At 43.8% G+C, this 24,857-nt stretch overlaps 1 protein-coding gene across 1 annotated transcript in view; it reads right to left on the bottom strand.

The window, feature by feature from the left end:
- Positions 1 to 24,857, bottom strand: part of DLGAP3 (DLG associated protein 3) — a 51,609-nt gene that overhangs the window by 22,799 nt on the left and 3,953 nt on the right. Inside the window, exon 2 of the mRNA XM_036745090.1 lies at positions 20,982 to 22,178. Coding sequence (XP_036600985.1) covers positions 20,982 to 22,118 — 1,137 coding nt within the window. The 5' untranslated portion in view covers positions 22,119 to 22,178. The remainder of the gene's footprint in view (positions 1 to 20,981; positions 22,179 to 24,857) is intronic.

Here is a 24,857-nt window from a genome sequence, read left to right as displayed (position 1 = left end):
CCTCTAGAATTTCCAACATAATTCTCTACTATTATCCATAGCGTACCCATCCTTCCAGTCTCAACTCAAGCCTTTCCTAATCACATTAGCCTTCTGCTGTGTCTCTGTGCATAAACTCCTGTATTGTCTGTGTCTCATAAACAGGGACTTCACTTTTATTGGTCTTTGTTTGTCTCTTTCTAGTCCACTGCTGTGATTCTTGTCATCCCATCTGGCTTGAACTCCCTTAAGGTAGGACCTAGATTTTACCCTTCTCTGTTTCTCATAGCATAGCCCAGCATAGGATTGAGGACATTATAGGCTTTAATAAAGATTTCTTAAAAGGATGGTTGAATGGATAGATGGATGGATGGATGGATGGATGGATGGATGGATGAATGGATGGATGAATGGGAGGATGGAGGAGGGAGGGAGGGAATAAATATGTCAATAGCAGTAAAGTCTCCATAGCTAATGATTGCTGTTCAATTTTGGCCCAAAGAAGTCCCAACAGCTCCAAAGTGAAAACTCAGTCAACCATAAACAATCACCCATAGAACCCAGCTGTAGCTGTGGTTAGAGTTAGTTGTCACCCTCATCCAAGAACAGTAAGCCTGACACTATTACCCAGCACCAGGAATGGTGCTGGTGAGTGGACTGGCTGCTCCCCCAGCCTTGCTAGGAGAGTTAATGCAAAGTGGTGAATCTGCATGTACATAGATTAAAGAGATTTATATAGGACCCACACCACAAAACATCCTGGCTCTGCGGTATTTCGTGGTTGGCCCTGTTTCCCTCCTTTTTTATAAATATGTGTTTCTTTTTGGGTCAGTGACTCAGGCCTTTTTAGTCAAAGGAAGACAGAACTTGGTTTCCCTGACCCTAGGAGAATGGAGAATACTGTTGAGAGCTCCATTGATTTATATGTGTCTATGGGCAGCAGTAGGGAATTAGGCTTGGTCTAGGTCAATTAAAGGCAGCATGATGTAGTTGATAAGTGCTGACTTTGCAATCAGGAAGGTGAGTTCAAATCCCCATAGGACCATGGGTAATTCTTTGAGCTGGTTTGCCCATCTGCAAAATGGGGGTAGTGGTGCCTGCATTACCTACCTCACAGGGTTGTGTAAGGCTTAAATAAACTAATGGAAGCAATCTGCTTTGTCAACTTTGAAGCCCTATTCGAATGTCAGTAATTATAATTTGCATGTTTTCAAGGGTCCCAGTTCTGATGAGAACCAGCCCCAGAATGATCTGGTTGGACTTACATGTCATAATGTTTACTTCTAAGGACTCAGCTGTTCCCAATAGTGAGGGAGGGCTTTGAAGGAAAAGGAAGCTGCTTTACAGAATGAATAAATTGAGAGTCTTAGAGGAATTAGGTTGGGGGATGACCCTAAGGGTCCCCAGGGTACTCCCCAGGCCTTGTAAAGGGATGGACTGATCCAAAAGAAGAGAGAACAGGCAACTGGGAGAAGGGGGATGATATAACCCGTAATTATTCCAGGAGGCTGAAGCCAAAAATCACCAGCAGAAAGAGGGAATGATAACTTCATAGCGTGGAGTTCTCACAGAAATATCCAGAGCAAAAGAAGGAGGGTCCTAAGTCCCTTTGAGCCCCACCTCTACCCAGGACTGCATGGTTCCCTGCATCCTCTAAGAGGGAGTTTACCCGAGAAAGTCACTAAGGAAATACAGCACGTAAGCAGTGGGACTGAGCCCAGAGAGGGTGTCTCCAGCTCCCCTATCGCTCCCCACCAACTCACACCCATCTGGACTGTGGCTTAATATACAGGGATGATGGGCTCTTGGCCACAGATGGAGTACAGCTAATGAGGGTTGGGAGGGATATATTTGCCTGGTGATTTGCTGATCTAGTCAAGAAAGCTTTAAACTGAAAATTGAGGAGGTGGAGGAAAAAGAAACTGCCCACATTCAACTGCTAAGCCAGACACTATAGAGAAAGGAGGTATAATGCCAGAAGAATGGCAGTAGAGGTGCTCTTTAATTTAAGTGTAAATGATTCTTATGGCCTCAGATGGCTATACACCAATAACCGCTGAATTAGAGCTCTTCATGAAAGAAGGAAAATACAACCTAACACTAAGATCTGATAAATTACTAGAATGTGGCAATGGAAGAGTAAACCTTGTTCAAAAAGAAAAAAGGGAGAATTAATGGTAAAATAGCATATTTCAAATATTACTTCTATATGAAAATCCACAAACCAAAATCAAGAGACAGTGAAGAGCATTCAGGTCAGGCTCAAAGGAGGGAAAACAGAAGCAGTGTTGTGGGAGGAGTAAGTTATAGTTCACCCAGCCAGATAGAGGAAATGGATGATGTACAAATATATGGCAGATACATTGGGACAGGCTATAATGGTGATGGGAAGCTTCAAGTGGAAATCTACTGGAGCTCTCCACCATTATTAAAAGCAGAGTGGCCATTGCTCTTTTTGGCTCCTCTTCTCTACTGTATATAGAAGGTAAAGATCATACACAGTTCACCCAGAGCATGGACACTGTGAACTGAACTGGTGAGAGGAGAAGGATGTCCTTCCTCTGCTCTCCCTCTTTTGCCCCAGTTCAGAGAAATGAGTCTGGCGGTATGTTTCTGTTCTGTGTCATTCATTCTTCCTAGTTTCAGGTGCCAGAGGTGATCTCTGCCAGAACTGGAAGTTGGAGCCATAGTGACCTGGAAGCCAGGAATCCAAGAGGGATGATATAGTCAACCAGCCCAGGATGGAAGCCCTGAGAAGCCAGGGTATTTGGGACTCAAACCCTAGGTGGGTTTTGGACTAGAAATTGAGTATGTGCTCTCTAGGAAATAAGCTAAGCTATAAACCTAATGCCCTTCCCCTTCCCAGAGACCGAGGTGGTGCAAAGTGGGGGTGAGGGATATTATGCCTCCTACATGTTGGTAGGGGGCAAGTAAGTTTATACGTTAGTGATTATACCTTCTGAAGTAAATATATCTGTGTAAAAGCTAAGGAAAAAAGCAGAACAGCTGATAAATTATGATGTGTGATGATAATTTCATCCTTCAGAAGATAGAGAAGATGATGAGGGAAATGGCTGGAATGACTATTCTGTATCTGATTATGACCAAAAAGGACATACTAGTTACTGAAGAGAAAACAGAGCAATCCTGGGATGATGTGACCACCCCATCTTAGAGGTCATGATTGACATGGAGGACAAAGTCTAATGGCCACACTAGACTTTAGGTGAATAGATTTCTTAGAGTTCAGTCTCATCCTAAACGTGAGATTTTAAAAGGGAAAATGGATCATGAGGGAAAGGAGAATCTCAAGAACTGATGAAAACACAAGCCACACCAGACTAAGCTTATTTCCCTTTTTCGATAGGGTTGATAGGCTGTGTATTAGGTAAATGACATTTAACATAGTACAATTGGATTGCACCAAGACATCTGACAATATCTTTGTAGGTGAAATAAAGAAGTGTGGGCCAGATGATTGTGGAGTTGGATGAATTCAGAACTCATTGAATGACTAGGTCTAAAGCAGGGGCGGGGAATCTGCGGCCCTCTAGGTCCTCGAGTGTGGCCCTTTGACTGAATCCAAACTCCACAGAACAAAACCTTTTATTAACCCTTTTATTATTTAGACTCTAAAGAATATTGATTAGTGAACCTATTTTAACAACTGATAGGAGTGTCACAAGGCTTTATGCTTGGACTTATTCAATATGGAGGACATATTATACTTGCTATGTTTAGCTCTAGAAGGCACAACTAGGACCAGTGCTAAGAGAAAGACAAACTCTATAAGGAGTAACCTGCTTATATTCCATTGTATAGCAATGGTATAGACTGTCTTGGGAGGTAATGAGTTCCCCCAATCACTGGAGGTCTTCAAACAGAAGTTGGATGACCATTTTCCAAAGATGCATGAACTAGATAACCCCTCAGATCTCTTCTTGCTCTGGGATTCTATGATTCTCTTGATATCAATAATGAAATGAGAATTAACAACATTAAATGTAACAATGTCATAAACATACACCTGTCATATAGTCTCATGTGATAAATAATAATAATAGCATTTATACAGCACTTTAAGATTTGCAAAGCACCTTTACATCCATTATTTCATTTGATGCTCACAACAACCCTTTGAGATAAGTACTATTATTATCCCCATTTTACAGTTGAGGAAACTGAGGCTTAGAGGAGGTAAGTGACTTTCGCAGGGTCACACAGCCAGTAACTGTCTAAAGTAAGATTCAAACTCAGGTGTTCCTGACTCCAAGCCTAGCACTCTATCCACTGCACCACCTAACTGCCAATTTTAATGTACCCAAGGGATACATTTTATTCACTTAGTCAAATTCCTTTTTAAATCCAGTAAGTAAGGATCTATTTTCTACATCTTTCATTTAGTCATATAATCATAAAGATATGTTCTGTTTGAGAAAATAATTGATAAAAACATGCCTCTCACATTCCCATGTTTTAATCAAAAGTTATATCTTCATGTAGGCATAGATCAATCTCATAAAAACTGTGTAGACTTATGGGATCCATAAGATCACATCTGTAAGCATCTCGTGGCAATAAGGAAAGCACAATGTGGGGCAATAGCATCTGTCATCTCAGTTGTCTTTTTAAAAAATGGTACCTTTTGTGTCTTTTTCCATTCTTTTGGAATCCTCCCTTCATTGAGAAATCTTAAGAATAGCTCTCCAAGTGCCTTTTAAAAATGTTCCCTCAAGCATGGGTTTCTCCTAAGTACTTGTTCAGATCCACTCTTCTTGTCTTCAGAGAATTATACACTTTCAGAGTCTGAAGGGACCTTCAGGTCATCTTGTCCAACTCATCCCTTAACAGGAATATTATCTACAACATCCCAAACAAATGATCATCCAGCTTCTGCTTGATGCCCTCCCAGTGATAGGTAACTAACTACCTGCCAAGGTCCTTCAGATTGTTAGAAAGTTCTTCCCTTTATTGAACCAAAATCTACCTCCCATCCATTGGTCCTCATTATGCCCTCTAAGGAAAAGGAAAATAAGTCTATTTCCTCTTCCACGTAGCAACTCTTAAATGTTGAACGGTACAAACACCCCTTCAAGATGATATTGATCTTTCATACAATGATCAAAGACAATTCCAAAAGACTCATGATGAAAAAAATGCTATCTACCTCCAGAGAGAGAAGTGATGAAGTCTGAGGGCAAATTAAAGTATAATTTTGTCTCTTTATTTTTCTTGCTTTTTTTGAAATATGGCTAATATGGAAATTTGTTTTGCACGATTTCACATGTGTAGTTGATATCACATTGCTTGCCTTCCCAGTGGGGGTAGAGGGAAAGAATTTGGAACTCAAAATTTAAAAAGAAAAGAATGTTTAAAATAAATAAATACCAGTTTTTAAAATGGCTTTGATCTTTGTTTTATTCTAGTGACATTGCCAATCTCTCACCTCCTTTACTGAAGAGGGAGAGTCTAAAGGTGGTGGTTCCACTATGAAAATAGATGTCCATAAAATACCAACAGACCTGTGATACTTTGTGTCTTTCTGTTGTCCTCCTTCCAGTATCATCTATAAATGTACTCTAGATAATCTAGCTCAGCTCCCTCAAATGCTTTTCACTGTCTTATTAGGAATATTATTCATAACTTTCCATCTTCCTCCTCTGTAAAGATTTGAAAGAGTTTAAATTCTAAACGGGTACTTTTCTTGGCTGCCATGTCACTCTTCCTTGAAAGGAAACCAGGTACTTGTTGGCGGAGGCAGTTACCGAATTCTTCCAATCTTCTCATTGGCGGTCGTTTTTAATCAATTAAACTTCTCTTTAAAATGGCGATAGTCAATGTCTTTTCTTTTATCTATTTCCCATTTTTGAAATCAATAACTTGTTTAAACTGGTCTTTCAGGAGTCGAGCTCCCATAATCACTTTAAATGTCCTTTTGTCTTTATCTTTTTTTCTAATTTGGTGTTCACTTTAACCTTAGCTCTAACAGGCTGTCCACCTGCAGTTGACCATTTCTTATCTAGTAAGATTCAGTCATTTCCACTTTTCATATTATCTAGTGCTCAACATATACCCTCCAATTCTCCTCTTCAGAAAGTATGATGTGACTGCTATTCCTGCTCAAAGTATAGGTTGGTTTCCCTCCTGGAAAATTAAAGAGAAAATGAAGAGAGAATGACTATCCCTTTAAAAAGGAGGAATTCAAGGCAAAAAGTGAAAAAGAAAAGGTGCCTAAAGGAGCAGAAGGAAATCATTGTCTATATCAGGAGGTTGGAGGATGAAAGAATATGACACAGAGGGAAAAAGGAAAGGAGTAAAGATTACTGGATGCTTGGAGTTAATTAATAAGTAGATACTTCTTACATAGGAGAGATCTGGACCTTATGATAAAGGAGTAACGGCTTATACATGAAAGGATAATGACATATTTCCATAAGTACCATCAAGAAAGAACTCACCCAGTAAGGGTTAGGGGAAGAAGAGAATAGTGATTCCCAGATGAAGAAACATGTTGAACTGACACTAATAGTAATGTCTGCTGTCCTTTGGGGGCATATACTCAAGACACAACAAAGAACTTCCAAACATTGGTGAAGCCAAATGACTACTGTCTACTTCTGGTGACTGACGTGGACACAAACAATACTTACTCCCAGAAAGAACCTAGAAAGCATTTCTCAGGATTATGAAGTCCTGGGCAAAAAAAACTGGAAACCTTGGAGGCACAGGTGTGGCATTCCCATTACTGATGATGATCAAAGACAAGGACTTCAGAAGAAAAAGACAGATTTGGAAAATGAACAGTTGGTTAAGAAGACAGTGTCTGGAAAATGGATTTGGATTTCTGGACTCCAGCTTAAAATACAGGCTCTAGGCCAGGGATTTGGATTTCTGGATCCCAACTTTAAATTACAGGCTTTTGGCAGCTAACAATGACTGGTAAAAATGTATTTCCTTGGAGTCTTGCAAATATGATCAAAAGGGAAAGAGTGATGGGGGAGAAGGGAAAGTGATAGTGATGCCAAAAAAAAAGAGAAGGAAAAGAGCATCAATGAATCATTTTTAAAATACACTGAAGAGAACAGAAGGAAGTTCAGAAGGGGACGCAGACAAGCAGGGCAGTGTTGCAACTACCATGTTAAATGAAATGTATACTTTTAAAAAACAAACTCTACATGATGAAGATTTGTGGTTTCATATATAATCCTTTTTTGTTCCTTTTTGAACATAGAAATATTCCTATCTGTTGACGCTTGTTAAGCTCATAATAAAAAAGAAAATTTTTAAATAAAATCTCAGCAAAAGGCTTTAAATTTTCTTCCTGAAAAAGGAAAAAAAAACTGTCTATAAATATCTACCAAGCTAGATGCTATGGAGATTAGCTACAATGTAGGGAGAAAACTAACAATAGGGATGTTCCAACATTCACAAGAGACAAAATTCAAGAAAAGAACAAGTTATGAAACCCATAGTCTCATGTGGACAGATGGACAAAAGATGGGTAACAAATAAGATGCATTCAAAATTCTAAAGCAAGTGGGCAACTTTGACCTCATAGTTCTACCAACCTCCTTACAGAGAGGTGATGGACTAAGAGGACAGATTGAGTCACACTTTTTTTGGACATCATCAATGAGGGAAACTGTTTTCCTCGACTATACATGTAACGGGGTTTAGTTTTTCTTGAGTTCTTAATTGGGGTAGAGAGCAGAGTAGGAAGGAGAAACGTGATGGGATGGGCCCCATGACTATAATATGGTTCTGGAAGAGAACACTTCACTGTGGAGAGAGTAGAGTAGCATTATATATTAAGAAAAAATACTCGTGTGGGAAAATTGAGGAATCAAAGGGAACTGGTATGGGACAAAAAGCATTCAAAGCAAAATAAGTGATATTTTCATTAGAGTATACTATAGTCTACCTGGACAGAAAAAGAAAATAGATGCTAGAGGGCGTATGTTGAAGAAGACTGATGTCCATTAGAGATCCCAAGCCTCAAGAAACCAGAGATACTTGAGGACCTACCATGAGACATACCCAGTCTTAAGGTGCCAAAGACACTAGAGAGTCTCTGCTTCCAGAGACTTAGAAACTAGAAGCTGAGTATTTTTTCCATCTCCTGTGTACCTTCTGTATATGTCTCCTCCCTCCACCATTTTGGGATGAGGTTGCTTCCACCACCTTTCTCCACTCCACCTTGTATGTTGCTGAGTAATGATAGAGAAAGTCTGTGCTAACTGGATCCACTACAGATGTATCTTATAGAATCGTAATTGGGCCCACACTGATGCCTACTCATGTGCCCAGGTCTTCCTTGTCTTTGAAAAAACCCTTCCTTTCACCCTTAAGCCATCATCCTGTCTCTTCTCCCTTTTAGAACCAAACTCTATTTGCTCACCTCTTGACTTCTTTCAGTCTAGCTTCTAACCCCAGCATTCAACCAAAACTGTTCTCTCCAAGGTTACCAATATCCTCTTAAATTGCTAAATCTAAAGGCATTTTTCAATCCTTGTCCTACTTGACCCTTCATCTACCTTGTCCTACTTGAACCCTCCTCCACTTCCTCCTCTTGGATACTCTCTTCTCCCTTTGCTTCTGTGACATTGCTCCCTCCTAATTCTCCTCCTATCTATCTGACTAGTTCTTTACTGTATCATCATGGATATCCTTACCTCTAATTACAAGTGTCCCCCAATGCTCTGTACTCTCTCTACACTCTCTCGGTGATCTCTGCTAACATGGGACAATGATCATTTCCATATCCATGAGTCTTAATTCTAATATGCACAACATTAATCATTCTCCTGACTTCCAATCTTGCAGTTACCTGCTGAAAATCCCTACCTATCTCCCCCATTAGCATCTCAGATTCAATATTTCTAAAATAGAACTCATTACCTTCTCCTTAAATGCTTCCTTCCTCCAAACTTGCTTATTTCTGCCAAAGGCACCACCATTCTTCCTTATCACCCGGACTGGAATTCTCAGAGACATCCTGGACTCCTCCTTCTATTTCAGCTTCCATATCTAGCCAGTTGCCAAGTCTTATCTATCCTGCATCCATGGTATGTCTCACATCTACCCTCTTCTCCCCATTCAAATGGCTATTACCTAATTCATGCCTCATCACCTCCTACCTAGACTATTGCAATAGCCTCCTGAGGGGTCCTTCCCTCCCTTCAAATCTGCCAAATCCACATTCAGAGAACAAAGGTCTAGCCATTTCACTCCCCTGCTCAAAACCCTAATACCTCTAAACCAAAATATAAAGGCCTCAGCCTGACACCCAAAGCCCTCCTTGATCTGACTCCCATCTACCTTTGCAAATGTATTTCATATTACTCTTTTTCCCATACTCCATGTTTCAGACAAACTGGCCTACTAGGTGGAATCATAACTGGGAATGTTTGTGCCCAAGACAAGTACCATAAGCTAAACCCAGGGCAAGAAGCATGGAGCACACCTTCAGTTGAGATTATATAGGTTGAAGGGGAGTACAGGGCAAGACACTGCACTAGAGAAGGGAGAGAGAAGATGGGGGAAAAAAAGAATCACCCTAGTCTACCCATCTGGCTGATTCCTAGTTTAACTCTTATTACTAACTAGATTCTAAGTTCTGTTGTTTCAATGTTGCTAAAGCACTGCATATGCTGTCAGTGCCCTTTAAATTCAGCACCTTAGGGCAAAACCCTGATCACTCCACCCTAGTTGTGCTTCTGCAGCTAGCTGTTTTCTGAACTCAGCCTTCCATTTCCTGTATCTGTGGCTTCCAACAGTCCATCCTGGATTCCCAGGTATTCTCCCCTCACCTCCACATCTTAGAATAATCCCTGGATTCTTTTAAGGCTCATTTGAAGTGCCACCTCCCACAGAAGGCCCATTTCAATCCCCCCAGTACTTTATGCTCTTTCCCTTCTCAGATTATCTTATATTTACTTATCCATGTATATGGTATATCCCTCCAGAAGAATATAAGCTCCTTGAGAGCAGGGACTGTATTTTTTTTCATTACCTCCCCAGGATCCAGAAACATACTTTGCATATGTAAGGCATTTAATAAATGTTTATTGCATTGAATTATGAGTTTGGGGAACAATATCCCAAGCCTGACCCAAGAGCTAGTAGTAATAAAGAACTTCAATTATTCAGAGAGCTGCCAGAGCTCTCTATCTTTTCCCAAATCAGAGAAGCTAATAATAATTCTTTGACTTGCCTAATGACAATTCCATCTTACAGAAAGAGGAAGAATCACAAGATAACTTTAATTCTGGACCTAATTTTGGCCAATGAGGAGGAATCAGATACCGAAGTAAAAATGATAGAGACTTTGGGAGGGAGTATTCCAATTTAGAATTCCTAATGGAAAAATCAGACATGGTCTGACCCACACACTAGACTTGGAGAAAGCAGAGCTTTCAAAGAGTTCAGGTATAGAATAGGTAGGATCCCATAGCCAGCCTGGGAGAGATGGGAAGCTCTCAAGAATGAAATTCTGAGAACACAATAAGAAACAGTTCTGATTAAGGAGGAAAAATGCAGAGCTGTCTAAAGTGGCCAATGTGAATGCATAGACATGAATTTTATGTTATACAATGTATACATTGAATGTATTATGAATATATTATGAATGTATGAATACATATGAATATATTATGTATACAATGAATGAAATGGAATATTGACCTGCTAAACAATATGGAATATGGGGGACTTAGAGAATTGTGGATAGACTTGTATGAATGAATGTAGAGTGAAGCAAGCAGGACTACAATATAAACAGGAAACAATATAAACAATAATATACATGGTAAGAACCAAAAAAATAAGAAACTGAAAAGCATGTAATTATAATGACTAAGCTTGGCTTCAAAAAAGAGATAAGAAAATGCACCTCCCTCCCTTATTTGAAGAGGTAGAAAACTATAGGTATGGAATATTGAATATACTGTCAGACTTCCACGATGTGTTGGTTAATTTAGCTGACCTGCTTTTTTTCTTTTTTGTTGTTGTTTTTATTTGTTACAAGGAATGGACCACTGGGTATGGGAAAGGGAAAGGACATATTTGGGAATGAAGGCAATATAAAAATTAAAACATCAATAACAATTTAAAATGTAAGATAAAAGAATAAACACATATTATGCAGTCTTAAATAAAACAGGCACAAAAGATGGAAGCAAGTGCAGGAAACAGAGAATAAATAACAAAGCATGACGAAGTCTTGTAAAAATAGTGTCAGGAATCATAAAAAAAAAATCAGAGGAGCAAGGAATAAATTACTGGTCAGATCTATTGGTAGAGGAAAAATTCATGGCCAAAAAAGAGAAAGGGATCAAAGAAGGTTAAATGGACAATTTTGATTACATAAAATTGAGAAGTTTTTGAACAGACAAAAATAACATGGCTAAAATCAGGAGAGAAGCAAGTAAAGAGGGGAATCCCATAGCAAATATTTCTGATAAAAGTCTCATTTCTAAAGTATTCAAATTCATTATAAGAAGAGTCATTCCCCAATTGATAAATAGTCAAAGGCTATGAATAGGTAGTTTGCAGAGGAAAAAAGTCTAAGCTTTTGCATGCAAAAAAATGGTCTGAATCACTAGAATTTTAGGGAAATGAAAATTAAAATGATTCAGGTTCCACCTAACACCCATCATTTTGGCAGAGGTGACCAAAAAGAAAATGACAAATGCTAGAGGTGCCATGGGGAAACAGGCACATTAATGCTGATGGAGCTGGGAACCGGTCTGACCGTTCCAGAAAGTAATTTGGAACTATTCCCAAAAAGCTATTAAACCTATGCATACCCTTTGACCGGATGATATCACGATCAGATATATATCCCAAAGAGATCAAAGATAGAAAAAAAAAGAACTCATCTGAACAAAAATATTTATAGCAGCAATTTTTGTGGTGACAAAGAATTAGAAACTGTGGGGATGCCCTTCAATTGGAGAATGGCCGAACAAATTATTATATATAGAGATATGTGATGGGATTCTATTGTGCTGTAGGAAATGATGAAGGGGATGGTTTCAGAGAAACATGGGAAGATTTGTATGAGTTGATGCCAAGTGAAGTGAGCAGAACCAGCAGAACAATTTGTATAATAAATTTATACAATTTGTACAATAACAGCAACATTGTAAAGACAAACAACTCTGAAGGCCTTATGAATTCTGGTCAACACAATAACCAACCATAATCCCAGAGGACTGAAGCTGAAAAGGACTATTCACCTCTTAATCCCAGAGGACTGAAGCCAAACAAGGCTACTCACCTCCTTATAGCGAGGTGACAGATTCAGAAGGCAGATTGATACACATTTTTTTGGACAAGGTCAGTGAGGGAATCTAATTTTCCTTAACTATAGGGCTTTAGTTTTTCTTAATTTTTTTAATTGGGGCAGGGGAAATGGTGGGAAGGAGAGAATATAAATCTGAACATTTTAAAAATTTAATTTAAAAAAAGGAATAGTGTAATATATTTGAGCACTAAAGCTCAAAATTAAATGAAACTGGCAAGGAATAAAGATGCCAAAAAAAAGGTTTTAAGCTTTACTGGGGGAAAGAAGAGAATGAAGGAAGGGATAGGGACACTTCTTGGAGTGGATGGGATGATCATAATGAATGATGGAGAGAAGACAGACTCTTATTTTCCTTCTATTTTCTCTGCAAAAGACATTAATCTTTTGACTGGAAAAGACAGAATAAAAATGAATCATGAAGCATTAAAAACCCAAGTAGGGAAAACAGTAAGAGAGTACCTATATGCCTGTGAACTGAAGTCAACCTGGCCCAGATGAACTACATCTCAGCGTTCTAAAGAACTGACCTAGGTGACTGCACAAACTCTGCTAGTGATCTGTGAAAAGCTATAGAGAACAAGAGATGTGCTACATGATAAAAGACATAAAAATATGCTGACAAAATTTTTTTAAAAAGGAAGAAAATTAAGTCTGCAAACTATAGTCCAATGAACTTGACTTTGGCTCATGGCAAAATTCCAGGATATATCATTAAAGGAATGATTAATGAACTTTGAGAAAAGGAAGCAGTGATTACAAAAAGACAGCATGGCTTCATCACAAAGCCTTGGGTAGCTAGGTGGCATAATGGCTAGAGTGTCAGGACTGGAGTCAGAAAGACCTAAGTTTAAATCTGACCTCAAACATTTACTAGCTGTGTGACCCTGTCTGCTTCAGTTTCCTCAACTATAAAATGGGATAATAATAGTATTTTCCTCCTAAGGTTGCTGTGAGGATCAAATGAGATGATAATCATAAAATGCTTAATACAGTGCCTAGCACATAGTAGGTATTATATTAATATTAGTTATTATTATTATAAAGAGCAGGTCATGTCAGACTAACTTCATTCCCTTTTTTTTTACAAGCTCACTAGACTGGCAGACCAGAGAAATACTGTTGTTTACTGAGATTTTAGAAAGAGAGAAGGTAGGAAAGGAAAGGAAGGAAGGAAGGAAAGAAGGAAGAAAGGGAGGGAGGGAATTGAGGGAGGAAGGAAGGGAGAGAGGGAAGGAGGGAAAGGAGGGAGGGAAAGAAGAGAGGAAAAGGAAAGGAAGAGGGAGGGGGAAGAAAGAAAAGAAATGGGAAAGAAAGAAAAGGAGGAGGAAGGAAAGGAAAATGGAGGAGGAAGAGAAAGAGAAAGGGAAGAAGAGAGGAAGAGATGGAGAGAAGAAAATTATCTCATTTGATCCTGACCATAGCCCTGGAAAGAAGGCACTATTATCCCCATTCCGTAGTCAAAGAAACTAAGGCAAACAGAGGTTAAGTGGTTTCACAGGGTCACAGACCAAATTTGAATTCAGGTCTTCTACTGTAGGCTCAATGCTCTATCTACTACACCACCTTCCTAACTGAATAAAAGGAAAAGACTTGGACTCAATAAAAGGAAAAACTCCCAAAGGGTTTAAGTATTTTACACACACACACACACACACACACATATATATATGTGTGTGTGTGTATGACCTGGGCCACTTGAGGAGCAATTGATTCTCTCTCACTGGATGTCTTCGAGCAAAGACTGGATGACCACTCGTCAGGGATATATCATAAAAAGGCATTGCTGTCTGGCTAAAGGTTGGATTGGATGGCTTCTGAGGTCCCTTCCATTTCCAATATTCTGCACTAAGCCAGTGACTTCCTTCATTCCTTGATGCTGAAGTGTACTTTTCCATATGTTTTTCACCATCCATCCTCCCCCTCCCCTGCCCACGTCTGGACTGACATCACCAAATAGAAGGGTATATGTTGGAGGAGTTGGGAGCATTTGATCAAGTTTTTCACAGAACTTGTCCACCTTGTTTTCATCCTCTGCAACAGATGTTAGCATATAAGCCACAATTATCTTCAGGGAATTTATTTGCTTCCCCTCTTCAAGAGTACTGTCAATCAAGATGACCCAGTGTCCCATGAAGTAACATTGCCATTAGGGCAAATGATGAAGCCGATGTTGCCAGTTCTTTCAATGGACTCTCCAAGGAGAACCTGTGCTCCATCCTTCTTTTGAGCTGTAACTTCATTCTTCTAGTTTTGTTTGTAGAGATAATGCCAATATGGGTGGGTATGAGTCAGTCCCTCAAGCCAGTTGGTCATTGTAGAAAAATTACACATCAAGAATACCAACAGTTAAATTAATGTATGTAGGTAGTCTGGAGGACTTAACCTTTCATGTCTGGAGCCCTGATGCCCAACGTGAGAAGTCTCACATTGACTCACTATATCTGAATGTCGGCTTCAGCCACGGTTTGATTCCCCAGGCAGCTTCTCCCTGCCACAACAAGCACATGTAGCCCTCCAGCTCCCCTTTTATAGCTCTGGAACACCAATCAAATCAATATTGCCATTGCCTTTCCAAAGGATGTGTTAATTCCCTAAGGCTCCTCCACTCACCATTCCTGTAACTTTCCAAACCACTGCCTTATTTGTATCCCCAGCTCTCAGCAGTGCTTGGTATAAAGTGTTTAATAAATGGCTTTTTATTCATTCATCTCACCACTATCACTGGAGAAGCAGAAGAGGGACACCCAGGACTAGGGGCCAGTTTAAATTTGTGTCTGCTTTGTAGGTGACCATGCCCAAAGAATTCATTTCTAGGTGAACAAATTTCCAATAATGAGTCCCTCTGTACTTGTCCTCAAGTAGCAGACCCACAATCCCATCACTGGAACTGTGCTTAAAACCTTTCCAGCTTGGTAGGACCACCAAAGTTTGGAACCCAGGATCATCTCCACTTTATGATAAGGCATCAGTGGATCTTAGTTTTCTGACCATATGCTTCTATTATTTCATGACACCCAAGAGAGACTACCCTAGAATCTCTCTTTCCTTCTTCCTTCTCTCCTTTCGGACACTGGTTCTTTTGGGTTGTATTATCCAGAAAGGTGACACCTTGACCTTGCCATTCTTTGACAAGCAGATAATAGGCAGGCCTGAGGCTGGGCAGCTGGGCACAGGGCTGGGAATGAATATGAAGAACATTTTTCAAATCTTTGGATTCCCACACAATCACCTCCTCAATTACCTGCTAATCTAATGAGGGAGAGAAAACAGGAGAAGAGGAAAAAAAGAGTGGGGAGGAAGGTAGAAATGGAATGGGAAAGGAAGAGAAAAAAAGGATAAAGATGAAGAGAAAGGAAGGAAAAGAGGAAGATAAGAATGGGAAGGGAGAAAGGAAAAGGAAAGGAAAAGAGGATGAAGAGGAAGAGGATTGGAAAAGAGGAGGAAGAAAATGGGAAGAGAAGGACAATGTGGGAGAAGAAAGAGGAGAGGATGAGAAGTAAGGTAGGAGAGGATAAGGAGGGAGAAGAGGGAGAAGGCAATCAGAATATGGAGGAAGAGAGAAGACATAAAGGGGAGAAGGAGGAAGAGAATGGAGATGGGAGGAAGAGGAAAAAGTCAAAAGAGAGGAAGAAAAGAGAAAGAACAGAGAAAAGACAGAGGAGGGAAGAGGCTCTTGTTTCCTGCTCTCTCTCCCTATTCAAGTTGTCCAGGCATTTTGCCTTCCCCCTCATCCCCCTTGCCCAGCCCCCACATGTGCGTGTCCTTCTCTCTTCCTTCCCTAGAATCCAGTGTCTCCATCCCTGTGACTTTCTTCCCACTATCCTGAACTGTCTTCTATCAAATACGTAACAATGGTAGATGGAGTTGGATTGCAAGGAGGATTAAGGTTAGAGATGAGGAAGAGCAGGAAAGGGGACCAAAGAAACCTGGTAACACCTCTTCCCCAGAGATCTTTGGCAGCAAGAACCAGCCTGGGAGGAGGGGGGATGGAGGAAGGGAAGATAGCTTCAAAGGTCTTTCTCTGCCTGGGGACTGGGCATGTGCATCAGACCCAGGCCAGGGAGCAGGAGGAAGGCTGACAAGGTCATTAGGTAGGCTGAACATTTGCATATTTCCAATTTGTGTGAACTGGTTTGAGACAAATAGGGGGGTGGGGGATGGGGATAATTCACAGCCCTAGTAAGGCAAAGGGCCAAGACAGCTCAGTGAAGGAATGGGCTCTGAGCAAGGAGATGTGGGCTAAGGAATGAGATGTGGGGCTCAGGAAGGGCTGGCGTCTCAGCAAGGAGATGGGGGCATCGGGAAGGGGGGCGGGGGGGTCAGCAAGCAGAAGCCTAGTAAGGAGACGAGGACTTAGTGAAGGGAATGGAAGAGGATGAGGATAGGGAGACAAGGGGTACAGCAAGGAGAGAAACTGGGACTTAACCAAAGGGACTGGGGGCTCAGTAAAGAGAAAAGGGCCCAGTCAGATGGAGGGGGGCTTAGCATGGGGATGGAGGTTCAGTGAGAAAAATGGAAGCTCAGTGAGGGGGTGGAGGCTCAGAGTTCCAGCTGCACCACAGGCTCAGTGTTGCCTTCCTCTCTTTGGGGCAGGGAGGTTGCGAGGACCTCAGGAATGGAGGACAGTCTAGAATCCCCAAGGAATATAGAAAGCCCCACCCTAGTGACCCCGCAATACAGCCCAGAGCCAATTTGGGTGTCTGGATCAAAAGGAGCCCCACTCCATAAAGGCCCTACCTCCTGCCCCATCCTTTTCCAAATAGGAAGACCGTATGGTGAGGGTGGGAGGGAGGGGGAGGAAAAGAGGGGGAGCAGAGACAGGCCAGACTGAGAGAGAGGGAGTGAAATCCAGGAAGAGAGCCGGAGCAGCAAATCTGTCCCCACTCCTCCCCGCTGCTCGGATGGCTGGCAGCTGCATCCCTCGCTCCCCTCTGCAGAATCCTGTGAGGTGCATGTTAAGGAGGAGGGCCCAGGGGAGGCCAGGAGTCCATCGTGCCACCCCCCCCCCTCCATCTGCAGAAGGCTCTAGAGAAAATCAGGAAGAGACCCCTCTCCCCTTTCCATCTCCCTCCCCTCTTCCCCATTCCTGGTTCTAGGGAATTTCCCACACAGCCCAGATTGTGCTTCTAGCTGAAGGGTAAGGAAATAATTGGGGGGGGGGCAGGGACACTACGTGTGAGGAGGGGGAGAGGAAAAAAGGAGGACCGATCAAGGAGGCAGCCCCAAAACACACCCAGAAGTCCTAATCCCAGCCCATAATGTGGTCTCGGAGGATTAAGAGATGTTTCTGGTTTCATATCTAGGACCTCCCTGCCCCACCCCATCCCACCTGCCCACCCCATCCTCAGTGACCACCAAAGTTCTTGCTAACCCAAGGACAAGCATAGCACAACCCAAAATACTTACACACCCATCCTTCCATTCACACGCGCCTTTCATTAAATCCTCAACATTGGCCCTACCCTTTACTGAGGGAGGTGGGGAAGGTGTCCCCTGCCCTAGGTTCCGTCCAACACCCCTCTCTCTATGGTTCTCTCCTACCTTCTTGGGCCCCTCTTCTCAAAGAGCTCAGTACCCTCCCTCTGGCCTTTCTGATGACATATCAGCAGCAAGGTGGAAAGTGGGATTTGTTCTATGAAGTTCAGATTCAGTCAAAGGGTAGCACTTGAGGATCTAGAGGGCCACACGTGGCCTTGAGGCTGCAGGTTCTGGCCCCTGCATTAAACCCCAGTCCACTCGGTATTTAGTCTGCTAATCTCTCAGCAAGGCTACCAGGACAGGCTTTAAAAGGCAATGTAGGTGAAGCAAGGCAGAGGAAGACAGCAAAAGAGACCTCAGAAGCTCCTCTGGCCTGACACCACCTGCTTAAATGATAGGAACAGTGGAGGAGGTAAGTCCTTGTGATGGAAAGCACCAGTTCCATACTGTCAGTGGACTTCCATCCTTGCTCCAGCTGGCTCGCTGCCACATTTGTGAATTAGAAGAGGAGAAAGTGCCAGGTTTGGGAATCAAAAGACCTGATTTCAAATTCTGGCCCTGCTACTCCCTCCCCATATGACCTCAGGCCAGTCCCTCCACCTGGCTAGCAGGTAAATGAGAAGGTGTCCACAGGCTTCACCAGTCTTCCAAAATGGTCCATGATAGCAAAGAAGGTTAAGAACCCTCAGACTAGATAGCTCTCTGAGATCCTTTCAAGTTCTAAACAAGTGTACTGAAGCTGGCTTAAAACAGAGAGAGCCAATTGTTAAATTTTCATTTATACCTGAGAAATTGGCAAATGGTACAAATCAGGATTAAGAGATAGGTGATAGAGGGCAAGACACTGCATCATGGAAGGGAGACAGGATAGGGCAAAGAAGAGCTCACCCTACTCTACCCATCTGGCTGATTCCCAGTTTAACTCTTATTACTACTAGGATCTACATTCTGTTATTTCTATGCTGCTGAAGCACTGCATATGCTGTCAGTGTCCTTTAAATTCAGCATCTTGGGGCAAAACCCTAGTCACTTCACCCTAGTTGTGCTTCTGCTACTGGCTATTTCCTGAACTCAGCACTCCATTTTCCTTACCTGTGGCTTCAAACAGCCTGTCTCGGACTCTCAGGTGTTCCCTCCGCACCTCCACATTAAAATCCTACAGTGTTTCCCTAAAACCTCTAAATTAAAATACAAAGGCCTCAGCCTGACATGTAAAGCCCACCATAATCTGACTCACAACTACCTTCCTAGATATATTTCATATTACTTTTTTTCCCATACTCTATTTTTCAAACAAACTGGCCTACTAAGTGGAATCATAACTGGAAATGTTGGTACCCAAGACAAGAGCCATAAACTATGCCCAGGGCGAGGAACATGGAGCACACCTTCAATTGAGGTTAGGTTGAATTGAGAGCTGGTTGTTAAACATACTGCAGGCTCTAAATCATATGAAATTATGATCCTTTGATTCTAGGGTTCCCACCACTCACCTGTGGAAAAACTGGCTCGTTGTCAGATAGGACCATGGGGTGTGTGTGTGTGTGTGTGTGTGTGTGTGTGTATACTGAGCCAAATCCTGAAACTAGGGAGGGACAGGGTAGGAGACAGATGTCCTCTCCAAAGCAAGAAAGAGCTGGGAGTGAAGTCAGAGATTCAATCAAGACAAGGGCATGCTACATCTTCTGGCCAAAGCTGTCTGTTGGTGGTGGACCTGTGAGAGGGAAGGTCCATCAAGGTTCAAAGGGTGGAGGGCTGATGACCCAGGGAATCTATATTGAGCTGTGGAATGAAACCAAGGCCATCTGAGAAGATGATACAAGGCTGTGTAACTTAAGCCTTCGGGGTCTCTAGGCTTTTCTAGTTCAATTCCTTTCCTCCATAAGGAAGGCCAGGTAGGAGATCAAAAAGTGTTGAATTTGAAGTCAAAGGGCCTGGGTTCAAATACCAGCACTGCCCCTTCTAGGTCTGTGACCTCAACAAATCCCTTCTTCTCTCTAGATCTCCGTTTCCTTATCTAGGGTTAGACTAGGGGACCTCTAAGGCCCCTTCCAGCTCCGGATACTCTGACCCTTTAGAAACTAGTAAAACTCCATCTGTGTGTGCCCTGGGTGGCTAAGATGAAGGAAAGGAATTTCCCCACTAGTCCTGGCGGCCTGGGACTGATGGGACTGAAGCCAGAACTGGGGTGTGAAAGCTCACTCCAAAAGATATGGTAAAGGGGAAGGAGTTCTGGATTTGCAACAGGACCTGGGTTCAAATCCCAGCCCTGCCTCCTACTACCTAGAATGAGCTTGGTGGGCCTCAGTTTCCCCATCTGTAAAACTTGGAAGTTAGACTAAACAACATCTAAGACTCCTCCTCAGACTCCAAGTCTGTGATCCTATGCTCCTTTCTGCCTTAGGTTTCTTTAGGGTGGGCTATGGCCTGTGATGTCCAGACTTGGAATGACAGAGCCCAGCCTAGCTTAGCCCTAGGCTTCTCCGCAGCCCAGCCAAGGATGAACAGAACAGGGACACAAAGTCAGGCGCTTTCCTGGTTCCCAATGGAGCTAGATTGGCCTTCCCCTCAGGAAAGGCACAGGGGGTAGACTGGCCATAGGCTAATCCAGATTACAGCACCCCCTTCCTCGACTGGAGCCCCACTAGCAACAGGCAGCAAGTGGCGCTGGAGGTAGGTGTAGACTGCAGGAAAAGGGAGAAATAGTGTTATCTCTGTCTAAGGACTTCCTTACTCCCAGCTCCTCCGCAATGAGAAGCCAGAAGGCCGAGGAAGCCACATCTGGAATCAGCTAGACAGCGATCCAGCCTAGATCTCCCTGTATTTTTTTTCCTACCCTTGCCCTACCCCTTCCCAAATTCCTCAGCCAAAGAGGCCTTTCCTCCTTCCGGCCACACACACACACACACACACACACACACACACACACACACGTTCTCCCAATCCACATTCCCTCCATATCACACATAGTCCAGAAAATGCAAAGAGCTGCTATTTTCATGGGAGGGGTAAATGAGCCCAAATCGGTGGATTTTTAAATTTTGCCAAGTGGATAACGGAGAGATGGCTGTATTGGGAGCAAATTCAATACCCCCCTTCCAAGGGCAGGAAGGGTGAGACATAGTGGGGTGTAGGGAGAGAAGGTAAAGGGGTGAGTATGTCCAACACCAGCACACCTCCCCAACACAGGCCACCCTCCACCCCACTAGAACCTCACCTGAAGGTAGTGGTAACTCCTATCCTTGGCCTTGGTCTCAGGCCCCAGGAGCCCCTTGCCTGGCCCGGACCCCTGGAACCCATCCCGGCCCTGGCTGACCATCATGGTGTGCCAGGCACTGCGCTTCACCGTCTGCCCATCCAGTGACATGGACATGCCAGTACAGGCCAGGCACCGGCCCTCAGGCCCGCCTGGGAGCCCCTTGAAGCTCAGGTCCCGGAAGGTCCCATCAGGTGCCTCTAAGCAGAAGGGGGCACCAGCCTCTCCTGGGGGCCTCCCACCTGCCAAGAAGCCACTGTCGCTGTCCAGGTTGTCATCTGAGCTCCACCAGCCCATGGACTTGGGTGTGTGCCGCCCATTGGTCTTGCGGTCCTTGCTCTTGCTCCTCTTGCCGTGGCGGGACTGGTGGTGGTGGTGGTGGTGATGGTGGTGGTGGTGGTGGTGGTGTGGGGGCCCATGTGGGGAATGGTGACCAGCATACCCCTCGCTTCCCGACCCGGTTCCAGACCGGCTCTCTGCCTTGGGCCCATTGTAGTCTCGCTTCCCTGGAGCTTCCAGAGAATGGGACTTGGCAAAGAGCTTTTGGACAGAGTGGACCAGGTGGCGGATGCGGCTGGGGCTCTCACTTCGGGGCTCAGGGGCACCCCCACCAGTGCCAGAGCCAGCCCCAGTGCCACCACTGCCACCCGCCACCCCTCGTGGGTATGGCAAGGTGTGGAAACCGTCCTGCTGCAGAGGCAGCTGCTTCTCAAACTGGTCCAGGAGTGTCGGGGGCAGGCGGGCAGCAACCTTCCCTGGAGGGTGACCCACACAGTCTTCACAGCCATCAAAGGGGGCCTGCCCAGGGAACATCCTGGGGAAGGTGCTGCTGCCTGCCCCACCAGGCCCTGGCCCAGGTCCCAGCCCCCCGTCAGGACCTGCAGAAGGTGGCTCGCTCAGACTCAGGGGGCCGTCAGGGGAGAGGTGGCCTGGACCAGCCCGTGAAGGGCAGTATCGGGGGTCCGTGGGGTAAGGTTCACCAGGGCCCAGGAGGTATGGGGGTCGGGAGCCCGGGGCCGTGGGGCCGTAGTCCATGGGCGAGTCAGGCAGGCGGGCAGGGCGGGGCTGGCTGCCTCGGTCGCCATGATAGCCCCTCATGGCCTCAGCAAAGATGATTCAGACTCTCCATGGTGTTGCAGGCCAGGCCCTGGGGGCCACCTGAGCATGTGGGAAGAGAATAGTGGTTAGTGGAGCCTGAAAATCCATCTCCCCACTAACCCTCCTGTATCTAGCACCATACCCAAGATCCCCTCACCACACACACACACTCAGCTCCCAGTTATCCATCCAGGGCCAAGGACAGAAGCCATAATGATATGAATTAGAACAGCTCACAGGAATGTAACCCAGGTGCACACCTGGAGCATTTGCATAAAACATCCTCATTGGTAGAGAGAATGATGACTCCATGCTTATATACCACCAAGGAGGAAGGCTACGTAAATCAGGCTTGAACCTGGGTTACATTCCTAGAGCATGTGAAGGTTCACAAAGTTCTTTCTTTAAAGCAAACCTATGACCAAAAGTGAGTCTATTTTTATCTGAATCTTACAGATTCTAAAGCTCAGGCCTCCTGACTCTACTGCACTGTTGCAGTTCAGACGTTTCAATTGTGTCTGATTCTTCATGACCCTACTTGCGGTTTTTTGGCAAAGATACTGGGGTGATTTGCCATTTTCTTCTCCAGTTCATTTTACAGATAAGGAAACTGAGGCAAACAGGGTAAAGTGACTTGCCCAAGATCACACAGCTAGGAAGTATCTAAGGCCAAATTTGAACTCAGGTCTTCCTGTGCTCCAGCCACTGCACCACCTACCTGCCATATCAACTCATAGCACACAGTGCCCAGAATAAGTGAAGTGATATCACTGGTCCTCTTTAAGAACGAAGGATGAACAACAAGGGAAATCACATTTAAAGCCTTGGCCCCATACAAACCTTTCCAAGAGCAAAAGAATAATGAATTGGAACAAATGCTCCTACTTAGGTCCTCACTCTGCCATGACTAGACAGTGATTCAGGGAGAGGACCGTGAAGGAGGAGGCCATGCCCACCAGCTAATGCTAAGACCAACTGCTCATTTTCATCCCATTAGGTGCCCTCTGTACCCTTCCCCAGAACCATTACAAAAGGAATAATCAGGGAGCTTGCCATGCCTTGTCACTAGGCTACCCTCTGTGCCCAAAGTCACAAAGCTAGTGTCTGAGGCTGGATTTGAACTCTGGTCTTCCTAAACCTATGCCCAGCACTCAATCTATCATACCACCCAACAACCCAGGTGGTGTTCATCTTTTCTACCTGCTTTTCCTCTTCATTGTGCCCCTAAGACAGCTCGGAATCATGGCCCTCCAACTTCTCACAGCCTAAGGATCTCATGAAAGGTCTATAGGTGCCTGAGATCTGTACAGATCAGTGTAAGGACATGCTGGAGCTAGTTCTAACTGGGTTGAGAAAGCCGATTGTTAAATTTCCAGTGCGAGCTTTTTATATCTCAGAAATCAGCAATCACTACAAGCCAGGGCTTGATTTATTGTTTTGTTGATTGTCTAGACTTAAGAAAATGTTATTAATTCAGAATAAACTTAAAAGAATATGTGCATGCTTTTTTTAACCCGGTTGTTAAATAGCCACAAGCACACCCCTGTACTACTCCATAAAAATTGCTTGAATTTAGCAAGAGTGCGGTAGAAGTCTCAAGGAATGAAGTCATCACCAGGTTAGAGGCCTAGTGACTGGAGACTCATAACAAGAATAACTGGCACTTATGTAGTGCTTTATGTTTGCAAAGCGCATAGTATCCATAACACCTTTTGAGCCTCACAGCACCCCTGGGTCAGGGGATCTCTCTCTTTCAAGACTAGGGGTCCTGAAACTCTGAGACACCCTCCCATGCACAGGCATGCACAAACTGTGAGGAAGAGGAAATGCTAACAGAAATGCTACCCTAGGGTGTGCAAGCACACACAGGCCTATGTTCTCACTGCATGTCTGAGATTCTTCACCAAAAACTCCCTTACCTTGCCCCCTATTAGAATGCAAGGTCTCTGAGGGCAGGCACTGCTCTGGTTTCGGATTTCTATGGGTCCCCAGAGCCAAGCATAGTGCCTGGAGCATAGAAGGCACTGAATAAATGCTTATTCATTCATTTATTCTTCCCCAAACAACCCTCAGTCTCATTCCCTCTTGCTCCCAGGATAGAGATGAGTGTAAGGAATGATAAAGTCCTAGACTCCCAAATCAGAAAGACCTGGGTTCAAATCCTGCTTCCAGCTCTCACTAGCTGTGATCCGGTGCAAGCTGCTTCAACTCTGAGTTTCCTCATGCACAAAATGCGGATAACAAGACCTATAGAAGCTATTTCACAGGGATCTTGTGGGACTCTAATGAGACTGTAAAACAGTTTGCAGACTTTAAAACACTTTAAAAGTTTTAAAGGCTATGTAAATGTCAGCTATCAAGATTATCCTCAAGATCATGGGGCCTCTAAACCCTCCACATGACTCTTCCCCTCTCCTCCCACCATCCCTGGGAGACGTGATTCCCCACTCTACGGAGGAGTGTGCAGATTCCCATGGAGCAGGTGAGCAGCTGAGCACGTTTCCAGGAAGCCCCAGAGCAACTCGGCAGGGAAACTGGAATGGGAGCCAGGCACCCTAGCCCCCGGGCTGTCACTCAGAGAATCCTACAGTTCCAGGACCAGAAGAAAGAATCAAGCCTAATCTGTGACTCTGTGATTGGGGAAAAGGAGTCTTAAAGAAGGGAAGTGACTTCTCCAAGGTCACACAGAAAGTTAGTAACAGTCAGGACTCGAACCCAGGTCTCCTGACTCCCAGGTCA

The sequence above is a fragment of the Trichosurus vulpecula genome, chromosome 2, assembly GCF_011100635.1.
Source record: "Trichosurus vulpecula isolate mTriVul1 chromosome 2, mTriVul1.pri, whole genome shotgun sequence".
Lineage (NCBI taxonomy): Eukaryota > Metazoa > Chordata > Mammalia > Diprotodontia > Phalangeridae > Trichosurus > Trichosurus vulpecula.
This window is presented reverse-complemented; position numbering and strand designations above follow the sequence as displayed.